Source organism: Budorcas taxicolor, chromosome 2, assembly GCF_023091745.1.
Source record: "Budorcas taxicolor isolate Tak-1 chromosome 2, Takin1.1, whole genome shotgun sequence".
In the NCBI taxonomy this organism is placed as follows: domain Eukaryota; kingdom Metazoa; phylum Chordata; class Mammalia; order Artiodactyla; family Bovidae; genus Budorcas; species Budorcas taxicolor.
The window spans coordinates 171,568,876-171,580,173 of NC_068911.1; the positions used below are offsets into that span (position 1 = coordinate 171,568,876).

The 11,298-nt window shown below is 46.0% G+C and overlaps 1 protein-coding gene across 1 annotated transcript; it reads left to right on the top strand.

Moving 5' to 3' along the window:
- The first annotated feature begins 7,214 nt into the window (after positions 1 to 7,214).
- Positions 7,215 to 10,950, top strand: STMN1 (stathmin 1). Its single transcript, XM_052664342.1, has 4 exons — positions 7,215 to 7,286; positions 7,790 to 7,962; positions 9,877 to 10,068; positions 10,481 to 10,950. Exons 1-4 carry the CDS (start codon positions 7,274 to 7,276, stop codon positions 10,550 to 10,552), a joined length of 450 nt encoding a protein of 149 aa, XP_052520302.1. The 5' UTR covers positions 7,215 to 7,273; the 3' UTR covers positions 10,553 to 10,950.
- Positions 10,951 to 11,298: the final 348 nt, after the last annotated feature.

An 11,298-nucleotide genomic window follows, 5' to 3' on the forward strand; every position in this document is an offset into this window, starting at 1 on the left:
TTTTTGAGGGGCCTGGGTCTTGTTGCTGTGCACAGGCTTTCTATAGTAGGGAGAGCAGGGGCTACTCTCTCGTTACGGGGCGCGGGCTTCTCCCTGTGGTGGCTTCTCGTGTTGCAGAGCATGGGCTTCAGTAGTTGTGGTGAGCAGGCTTTATTGTCCCGAGGCATGTGGGATCTTCCTGGACCAGGGATCAAATCCATGTCCCTTGCATTGGCAGGTGGATTCCCAACCACTGGACCATCAGGGAAGTCCATTTGTGTGTGTGTGTTTTTAAAAAATTTTGGTTGTGCTGGGTCTTCATTGTGGTACATGGGCTTTCTCTAGTGGTGGCATCTGGAAGCTTCTCTCTAGTTGCAGTGTGTAGGCTTAGTTGCTCTGCAGCATCTGAGATCTTAATTCCTTGACCAGGGTTCAAACCTCCATTCCCTGCATTGGGAGGTGAATTCTTAACCACTGAACCAGCAGGAAAGTCCTGGAAGAGTTGAATTTGACTGAAGTTTTAGGCCTGAAGGGTGAGAGCCTAGCCAAGCCTCTAACAGAATGGAGAAATGAGATGTGGTTGGTGGGAAGTTGTTAGTTCAGTGTGGGGACCATACCGAATTTGAGGGCTTTATGGAGCATCCATGAGGAGGTGTCCTTTAGGTAGCTGGAAATGTTTTTTTAGAGTTCAGGGGAGAGATGGAAGCTCAAGAAGACATCACCATAAAAGGAGTCATTAGAAGATGGCATGGGCTTAGATAAGAGGGATGAATGTTAGAACATAGAGTGAGAAGATGGCAGGGGCAGTGACATCTTGGCCCCATTCCACTCACACTTTTAATATGTGTGTACTTTACCATATTTAGTTGAGTCAGGAATCCCATTTATTTTTAAGATGTTATTTTATGTGCCACTAAGAAAATATGCTGTCAGCAATTATGAAATGGTATTCATGGACTATGAGCACACTGATTTTAAAGATACACAAATGTGGGGACAACATACATCTTAGAACTGATTTAATAAGATATGTGCCAGCCACTGGGCCAGGCATCATGGAGGGGGGAGTGGGATACAGCTATGAAAAAGACCCTGCCTTCAAAAAGCTTCCAATCTCATGATGACACTTGCAGATACTTCTAGCACAAGACAGACACTGATACAGTGTAGGCACCAGAGCTGCTCTAAGATCAGTTGCTGTTATCAAGTATTTGTAGGCATTATTAACACAGACAAAACTGACAGCATGTCTTTCTCGGAATTTCTAGTCCTCCCCCTCCTTTTCCCTAATGCCTGAAATTTCTGGGGACAAAACCTTTCAAATCATTTTTGAATGAATTGAAATAATGAACTAAAATACCACATGGTAGGTGTTGAACTGGTACAACGCCTATGAAAGGCAGTTTGGCACTATCCAAATTACACATGAGAAGACCTAGCAATACTACTCTAGGAATATATCTTTTGATATACTTCAGTCGCTCAGTCGTATCCGACTCTTTGCGACCCCATGGACTGTGGCACATCAGACTTCCCTGTTCATCACCAACTCCCAGAGATTACTCAAATTCATGTCCACCGAGTTGGTGATGCCATCCAACCATCTCATCCTCTGTCATCCCCTTCTCCTCCTGCCTTCAGTCTTTCCCAGCATCAGCGTCTTTTCCAGTGAGTCAGTTCTTCGCATCAGGTGGCCACAGTGTTGGAGTTTCAGCTATACTTACCCCTCAGATATACTTACCCAGATGGAAAATACCATCTATATTAGCTTGTTCATTACAGCATTGTTTGAAATAGCAAATATTAACCTAAGGGCCATGGATAGGGCACTGGTTAACTGGATTATGGAGCATTTGTACATTGGATCCCAGATCCAGGAAATGCTTGATATATGACTATGGAAAAGATCCCTGATATGTGTTCTTAAGTGAAAAAACACTAAGTGCAGAACAGTTACAGTAGACTGACATTTTCTTATGAAGGGGGGATGAAGACTACGTGGCTACAAATTTGCTAACATACATGTAAGCAAAATTGCTTACGTGAAGAAAACCCTAGGATACACAAGAAACTAGTAACAATGGTTAAAGTAGGGGAAGGGTAAGTAGAGGATTTGGCAGATGGGGATAGATGAGGGAGGGAAGGAGAAGGAATTTTCATACTTTATTTCTCAACTGTGTGAATGTGTTTATTTATTCAAAATGTTCAATTAATTGAATTTTTAAAAATACTCCATGGGAAAAGAGTTAACCCAGAGACTATGATTTCTACCCAAAGGAGAAAGTCTACTAGTCATCATTGATTCATTTATTCAGTAACCGATAGCAATCAAGAAACTTCTCTTAGCAATAATGGTTAACAAGTCTTAGCACTGAGAGGGGCCAGGTATTGTGCTAAGCACTTGCACATACATTATCTGACTTAATCCTCACCACCTCTGCTGGTGCAGGTGTCGAGCATCACAGAAGTGGAAGCTGAGGATGAGTGAGGTGGTTCTTGCCTTAAGTCATCTGCAACCATCCAGGCCCCACCCTCCAGGGCCAGGTTCCGTTCTGGGCAGGTACGATGGACACCAGAGACACAACTTCTGCCTTCTTAGGTTTAGTTGTCTAGTGAGGGAGCCAAGCAAGTAAAATAGCAGATTCACAGAGAGGTTTTGAACAGGGAAGGGAGTGTTAGAGCATGATGCCTAAGGATTAGGGGACAAAGGGAACAGTGAGGCTGGGGACATGGAGAAAACCTCTCCCACGACACCTTCGGCCAAGGACAGGCCCTGTAAACAGCAGTGGAACTCAGTGGCACCTCTGTGGGAGACAACCCTGCAGCCTCAGAACCAACAATGAACAAAGGCAGCTGGTGCTCTGTAAGAACAGAGCAGATCTGACAACAGCCCGACTTGTTTGATCAGCGTAGACATCCTTTTGGACTTTGAAGCCTGAAGGGCTCTCCTTTAGCTGTCTACACAGATCAAATAAGCTGGATGGCTGCCATATCTCAACTTCACTTTGTGTTAATCCATAGTCACAGCCAGCTCCCCAGCAATTTGACCAAGCCATCTGAGCAGAGGCAAAAATAATTCTCATCGGCAAAGACAGATAATCCCAAGATGCAAATGTTAACTCCTTGCTGCCACTTCAGGAGGGAGTGGATTTTGAAGTCAGTTCTTGGAAACTTCCAAGAAAGGAGCTTCTGCCCCTTTCCAAAGTGAGATGGCAAAGCTGTTTTCTCTTTCACAGTTGAAAGCCCTTCCAATGCCAAAGCTCATTCATGAACACTCAGAAGAACTGACAATACATAGCTGTGGTCTAGCTCTCAGAAAGGCAGCCCCACCCTAAAGCCCCACCAAACCCTTTTTTATTCATAGCATCATTCTTGAGGAAACCCGACTCCAGTCTCCTCAGTCCTCAAGCAGCAGTGGGGATCTCAGGAAATCCTCGTCATAGAGACCGTCAGGACCAAAAATCTAATAACAAACCCAGAAGCCAAGTGGCATTGTTAAAAAAGATGAAAAATCTACATGAATTCTAACATCTTCGTTCCTAGCCATGGTTTCCATGGAAATAGACATCTGCTCTAGGGAGAAAGAAAAAGGGGGGGGGGGGGCCGGTGGGAATAATCGGTATAAGTGCTTTAAAATAATCAGCGTTTTGAAAGATTTATTTTTTTCTGTCATAACATGAATAGTCAGAAAGGTGAGATTTTTGTGGCAATTTCTTGTATTTAAAAAAAAATGCATCAAATGGGTGGGACCTTCCTCTGCAAACCTCCCGATCAAGTACAAAGACTTTTACTTGATAAAGCGTGGTTCAGGGTCTAACAGACTTCTCAGCCTTGGGTTTCTTGCTTGTGTGTGTTGCCTATTAATCTGTCACTTTGCAGTGAGGTCTCTTATCCCAACTCCCCTCCAATCTTCCTGATGATTTCTGAGATTTCGCTCAGAAAACTGACGGATGGAAACACCCGATTGTTTGGTGGCTAAGTTTGGTCTGAGAAGGAGAAGGTTCTCACGGCTCAGAATCTGAATTATTGCTGGTCCTGTTCACATGCTAAGGGAAAACCACTTAGATTGGGGGCGGGGGAGAGGCCGACCCCACACAAGGGCAATTGTTGGAGAAAATGCTACAACAAGCATATTTCAGGCAACAGTGTATTGCTAATTGTTTGCTTTGTGTGGTGTGTCTGCTGCCTGTATAATCCAGTTTTCCTTGTCTCAAGCACCTATGAATTATATTTAACTCCTGCATATCCATAGTAAATAGCAGAACATGGGGAGTCTTTAAATTAGGACTCCTGCTCCATCAAAGTAGGTCATGTTTGTTTCTTGTTTTGGGGGAGGTAGAGCCCATCAAGCAGTAAAATGACCGTGTCCTTCTACCTTGTCAGTATCTCAAGGCAGGTGCTTTGGTGTAATAACCACCACCAAGGACAGAGCTTTGGCCGGGGGAATGGGAGAAGGGGCTTGGGAACCATGTTCATTTTATTTATTTTTCCTCTGACCTTTCTGTGTTTAAGAATGAGGCCAGCCGTTCTAAGATAGCCAGGGTCAGAGCAATTTTGTGTTTCTGCTGTGCATCTGATCTATCCAGGGCAGGGGGAACCGTGACCTTGTGGCTTCTTTTGTTTTGATTCTTTATAATGACCCAGCACCGATGTGGGAGCACGTGCTTCAAGAACAAAAGCAACACTTAACTGCAGTCTGTGTAGTCTAGAACTGCAATTGAGCTTCCTTCCCTATCGTCCGGTAAAAGGCTTGGCAGAACAGATGGAGTCTGCATTTAAGCCCAGTGACTTCGTTAGACCAGAGGAGATCAAATTCCAGAGCTTTTTGCTTTTCCCCCACAGGTCTCTATAGAGGGTCACCAGTTGGGGGTCCCTAAGACGGTAGGGAGAACGCACACAATGAGTTAAGGGCCACGCCCGTGCCCTGTTGGGGCAGAGTGGGTTAGATTATGACGATGTCACAATACAGGTGACAGGTGGAGGCATGAAGTGGCATTGTCCCGTCACAAGGGCTTGGGCGTCTTAGGTGGCTGCACCGAGGGGGCCCCGGAAGGGCAATGCGCTGTCCCAAGGGAGGGGTGCCTTTGGGATGTGATGTGGGGTAAGGGGCTCCACAGAGGTGGAGTCCAGGGGGGCCACTGTCTTGAGAGGTGGAAAGGGAAGGGACCTTGCCCCACCCTTTTCCTAAGAAGGGGAGAACTGGTTCAAACCCAGGCGGGGGCTCACCGCATCACCCCCTTCCCCTGCCAGATGACCGTCCCCGTCCCCCCAGCTCACATCTGGAGAACCCCCCGCCCAAAGCAGCCCTCACCCCTGGCATTGTCCGCCCGTCCCACCAGCCTGAACTACACTTCCCGAGGTGCTCCGGGGTCCCCAGGGGCGGGGTCCACTTGGGCTGGGGGTGGCGGTGGGAAGGGGTCGGCACGTGCCGCCGCTCCCAGCCAATGCGGAGCCGGGCGGGGAGGTCACGTGCCGCTGTTTGGCGCTTTTGTGCGCGCCCGGGTCTGTTGGTGCTCAGAGTGTGGCCAGGCGGCTCGGACGGAGCAGGTGGGTGTGGGACTCTCGGGAGGAGGCGGCGGCGACCTGCCGGGGACAGTAAGAGGGACGCGGCCAGCGGGAGGGGCCGGCCCTGGGGCAGCGACCCCCTGCTGGAGGCCGGCGGGCGGGGCCGCGGGCCGTAAAGGGGCTGGAGGGCGGGGTGGGGGGGTCGCTCTGCTTTGTGTGTGGCTCGGGCGGAGCCTCGGCTTTGTCCCTGGCTCCCTGGGGGCGCGGCTGTGGTGGGGAGGGGGTGCGGCCAGCTGGGCGAGCCCGCGGAGGTAGCCCCGAGATGCCCTCGAGGAGACAATAGGGGGCGTAGGCCCACCCTCCCCCGCCCCCCTGCAGGCGCGGCCCCCGCTGGGGTCCCCATTGTTTGAAGGGGCGGGGCGGCGCCCCCAGGGAGCGACCTGAGGGCCAGACTGCGGGGCCGGAAAGGGCAGCGCCCCCGCCCAGTGTTCGTGAGGCTGCCCACGGAAGGCTGACACCCCCACGAGAGCTGTCCAGTCCGCTCGGCTCAGGGACGCGGACGCCTTTGGGTGGCTGACGACTGGGAGCGAAGGAAAGAGGTGGCGAGCCGATGGCGGGTACCCCACGGTTTCCTTCGGAGTACTAGCACCTCCCGGCCAGCTGCGGCGGGGCTGGGGGCGGGGGGCGGGGGCCCGCCTCAAGGTGTTTTTGGCGGGAGTTGATGGGGGGCTAGTCCGCGCGGGGAGAGCCCGGGGTGGGCGGGGTTACCCGGATGGGACCGTTAGCCCCGCCCACCCCTCCTCTTCCCACGCGCGCGGGCTCCGGGGTGTTGAGAGTTCGGGGAGATTCGAAAAGGCGCGGGGAGGAAGGGGCGGGGCCCGGGGCCGGAGTGCAGGGCGGGCTCTGATTGGCCGGGGGGCGGCCTGCCGCGATTCCTCTCCCGGACCAGGGCCACGCCCATCCTGGGTCTGGTGCGGGGAGTCTCATGCTCGTCCGACGGGCTTGGACCGTTTCCCTGCTTCGGATTTTAAGTTCCCGCTGTTGAGAACTTGTATTCCTACGTGTTTGACACTAGACTTGGGTCTGCAGGAATCATGACCTTTGAAAAGATGAAGGGATGTAGAGTTTTTTTTTTCCGTGGAAAAATACTGCACAAGGCAACAAATAGGTGTAACCTAAGGCCTAAAGCTTCATAAAATTGTTGATAATTCATGTTAACCCGCTGTTGAATAAGGACCTTAAACCGCAGGAACAATAGGAGTGAGACATTATTGGTTAATACTAGTTTGGGCGTTTTGTTTTCTGCATGGCAGACACAGACAAAGCAGGGGTGGGTATTTCTCGTTTGCACAATGAGTGGTAGGCAGTGTTAAGATGGCTCCGGTCTCACTAGGCGTTGAATCTGCACTGTCTTTTCACCAGGGGGAGAATATACTGAGGGGCGGGGACGTTGTGATTTAAATCCCTGTCTAATTTTAAAAATCTTAAGTATATTTCGAACGGGCAAGCTCAGTTAACCTCTTCTACAACCAACATGCTATTCAATTCAGGTTTCCCAGTGTTTATTTTATAGATTTTTAAATAATTTTCTAATTAATGTCATATTTAATTCCACACTAGTGGGGGTTTTTTTGACATTGATTTATATGGATGTGATTTGATATCCCTTTGAATCAATGACATGGAAATGCAAAGAAATTGATTGCATGCTTTTGAAAATCGTTTTCAGGGTTCTCCTTGCCAGTGAATCGTGTAGAGTACACTGCCAGTCTCTTGTCTTCTCTTCACCATGGCTTCTTCTGGTAGGTGTTCTATTTGGGAAAGCTGAAATTGTGATGGACTTCTAATTTTAGAATAGGAGATGTCTCAGGTCTTAAGCCATCTTAATTTGGCACTTGTTTTTTGGTCTTACCAAAAAAAATCTTACTTTATAAATTGGAGAGCAATTAAAGCAGAAAAATTACCACTTGAATGTACTGAGAGTACATAGTAAATTGTTTCATTATTAGACGATTTGGTTTGGTCTAAAGCAAAATGTGGAGTTTTGCATGTTTTTGTTCTGTTCAAGGAAATGATTGTCAAATACTGATGTCTCAGAATGGTATTTATCAATCCAAAAATATTGAGCTTTGCTTTTCTGGGACATAGTGTTTAGATAATAATTTCTTGGCTGTAAACACAGCTGTTTCACCAGCCCTCATTCTATTCATTAAATTGATTTGGCTTTTAGAAAACAATAGAACAGTTTATTAGAATAGGAAAAACTCCATTTTTCTGAATATGTTATAAATATGATCAAATCCAGATATCCAGGTGAAGGAACTGGAGAAGCGTGCCTCAGGCCAGGCTTTTGAGCTGATTCTCAGCCCTCGGTCAAAAGAATCTGTCCCAGAATTTCCCCTTTCCCCTCCTAAGAAGAAGGATCTTTCCCTGGAGGAAATTCAGAAGAAATTAGAAGCTGCAGAAGAAAGACGCAAGGTAAACACCAATTTACAGAAAACCAGATATTTATTAATGTAACGTGGCCAGTCTGTTTTATAAGAGGAGGAAAACAGAATTGTAGCTAGGTGGTGACTATAACTATGAAAATTAAAGTGCCAGTAGCGGGGAGAGAATACCAGCCATCATTTATTGAGCTCCTATTGTGTACCATCTCCTTTACTTAAATAGTTCTCCTTTTCTACCTTGACCCTAGAGGGTAGGTGTTGTCTGAGATACTGGATTAGAAAATGTTCTCAGGAACGTTAAATCATTTTCCTGAGTCATACAGTTAGTGAGTACTGGAGCTAGAGTTTAAGCCCAGTTCTGTCTGAAACCAAAATTCATACTTTTCATGCTTTCTCTTTGGAAAATAGATTGTTGATTCATTTTTTTGTCTCTTAGGGTTTTGGGGTTTGGTTTTTTAAGTTTGTGTGTAAGTCTGTGGTTTTTTAGTTTTTGTTTTGTTTTTTGAGAGCAGTACAATAAAAACATTTTAAATTGCTAGTGACATGATTGTGTTGCTCAGCTGTCATACTGGTATGGTAGCTTTTATCTAGTGCTTCTATTTTAAAGTAGGTATCTTTAAAAAGAACTAATCAGAAAAGTCAGCAAATATTAATATGCTTGCTATAGAAAAACTGGGAACCACAGAAGTTTATAAATAAGTTAGAAAATTCATATCCTACTTCGCAGAAATAACTATTGGTAACATTTTGGTGTATTTCTCTCTTCAGCGTCCTTCTAGTTGTTAAGAATTATACATAAATTCTCATTTAGTCCCTCTTTCTAGCAACTCTTGATTGGGGTGCATGGGTCTAATTTTAAAATTAGAGAAATGAACGCACAAAAGGTGAAGTGGTAAACGTGCCTGCAGCCAACGCAGTTTGGTGCTTTGAAGTCTGGTACCTTTAACCCCACACATGCACTCGGGGGCCCTGTTGAGCTGCGGTAGCATGTGCTGGGCACGTTTCAGTGCCACGTGTGTTCTGTACTGACCCACTGTGGACAGTGAATTACCTCCCCAGGGAGAGTGGCTGTATTTGCAACAGTGTTTCATCTCCTACCTGCTCTTCTATTTAGTCCAAGTTGATAGATTTCATGTAGTTTGAGTTCATGGAAGAGATGCAGCTGAAGGCAGGACAGAGAATATTTTTTTAAGGAATCAACACTAGCTGTGTAGTCATTAGCCAGAGCTTTTCATAGTTATTGGCTAAATATAGTGAAACTCTTATCATGACTGGGATTTTGAAGAAGAGAATTAACAGAACCAATGGCAGATGCTCTGAAGTTTTCCTGCAAGTTGATGCTTCCAAACACGTCGGAATCTGGTAATAAGCTATTCTGAGTCTGTTGAAGGAGGCACACCATGGTAACAGCGCTCCACTGGTCTGGAAGTTAATGCAGTATCCGTAGAAAAACACGAATAAGCTTTTCCTTAAAACAAATCCTTTGGCTTAAATAGTAATCTGGAGGTTTAGTCTTAAATTTTCTATGATAACCGTGGGTTTTCTTTTTATCAGTATGGTTACATTTTTTACAATGAACTCATTTTCTTTAGGTAGTCTTTGAGGTTAAAAAATCAAAATTCTTTACAATACAGTGCCATTTCTAAGTATATATCACTCAAATCATCTTGATACCATTAAGTGGTAAATCTTACCAAGATTTCCTTAAAGGAATAATTGGGCAAGAATCTCTGAACAAATATGGGCAGTTTCCCAAAGTAAATAAAAACACTAGAAAATATAATTTTTAAGTATTCTGATACAGATAATTCAGGTCCTGATTTCAGTATTATTTAAAGGGATCTAACTTTCTATCTTCAGTCCTCTCAATTAGTAATTTCTTCTGTGATTTGACCTAATGCTATATAACATTTCAGAGAGCCTAGCGCATTAAACTTTCTTCCAGTCCCATGAAGCTGAGGTCTTGAAGCAGCTTGCTGAGAAGCGGGAGCACGAGAAGGAGGTGCTTCAGAAGGCGATAGAGGAGAACAACAACTTCAGCAAGATGGCGGAAGAGAAGCTGACCCACAAGATGGAGGCCAACAAAGAGAACCGGGAGGCGCAGATGGCCGCCAAGCTGGAGCGCCTGCGGGAGAAGGTCAGTGCCCCGGCCCCTGGGGGCGCGGGGGCCGGCATGAGATGCGCCACTGAGGCGGCGTGAGCCCTGCCTCGATCACGCGTGCTTGGTGTCTTTGTCATCCATTTTGGGGTTAACAAGTTAAATCAGAGATGTCTTATTTTAAATTAAGGAATGTTCACTAATTTGCAGCACAATTGCATGTTCTTGGGAAGAGCAGTAGAAGGCTGAATCATTAGGTTCAATGAGTGACCTATGAAGTTTGAAGATGATGACTTAGAACTCTAATTATGTGATTTCCATAATATATATAATAATAGTATATTATTATACATGTCGTATAATGTGTGTACTAATGCTGATTTGGGCCTCTTGGGGGCATGACCTTGCAGGCTTTTTTACTTGACTGGTGGTATGTACTATTTCCTTACAGGACAAGCACATTGAAGAAGTGCGGAAGAACAAAGAATCCAAAGATCCTGCTGATGAGACTGAAGCCGACTAATTTGTTCCGAGAACTGACTTTCTCCCCCTCCCCTTCCTAAATATCCAAAGACTGTACTGGCCAGTGTCATTTTACTTTCGCCCTCCTGACAAATATTCTAGAAGCTGATGTAGGACTGTATAGGTAGATGCAGACGGTATGATGTTGTTTTAGGGGCTAAAGGGGAGAAACGAAAAGTGTTTTACTCTTTTTCTAAAGTGTTGAAGTCTTTCTAATGTAGCTATTTTTCTTGTTGCATCTTTTCTACTTCAGTACACCTGGTGTGCTGGGTTAATGGCTAGTACTGTATTGGCTCCGTGAAAACGTGTCTGTGAAAAGAGTATGTAGTGGCTTCTTTCAGATTGTTAGATGCTGAACATCTGCTCACTTGTAAATCCCAATTCTGTCGCGATCTTACAGACGCTACTGTACTTGAATGGTTAATAAAACTGCACAGTGCTGTTGGTGGCAGTGACTTCTTTCTGTCCAGGTAATAAGTTGTCCAGTGATAGGGACCCTCCTAGTTTGTATTTGTTCCAGATGGGGCCTCGAGGCTGGTGGAAACACCCCGCGCACACATCGCTGCGAGTTCTCTGCCCTGGAGTTTCTGCTCCGGAGTTGTTTGCATTGTCTTCTTCCACAATCGTCACTTTGTTGTGATGCCTCGGCCCAGATCAGCTGTTATGATAGTCTTTCAGATGTTTATTTGCAAACAAGCATTTTTTGTTTTCTGTGTCCCCATTAAGAAGGCAGACTGAAGGCACAAA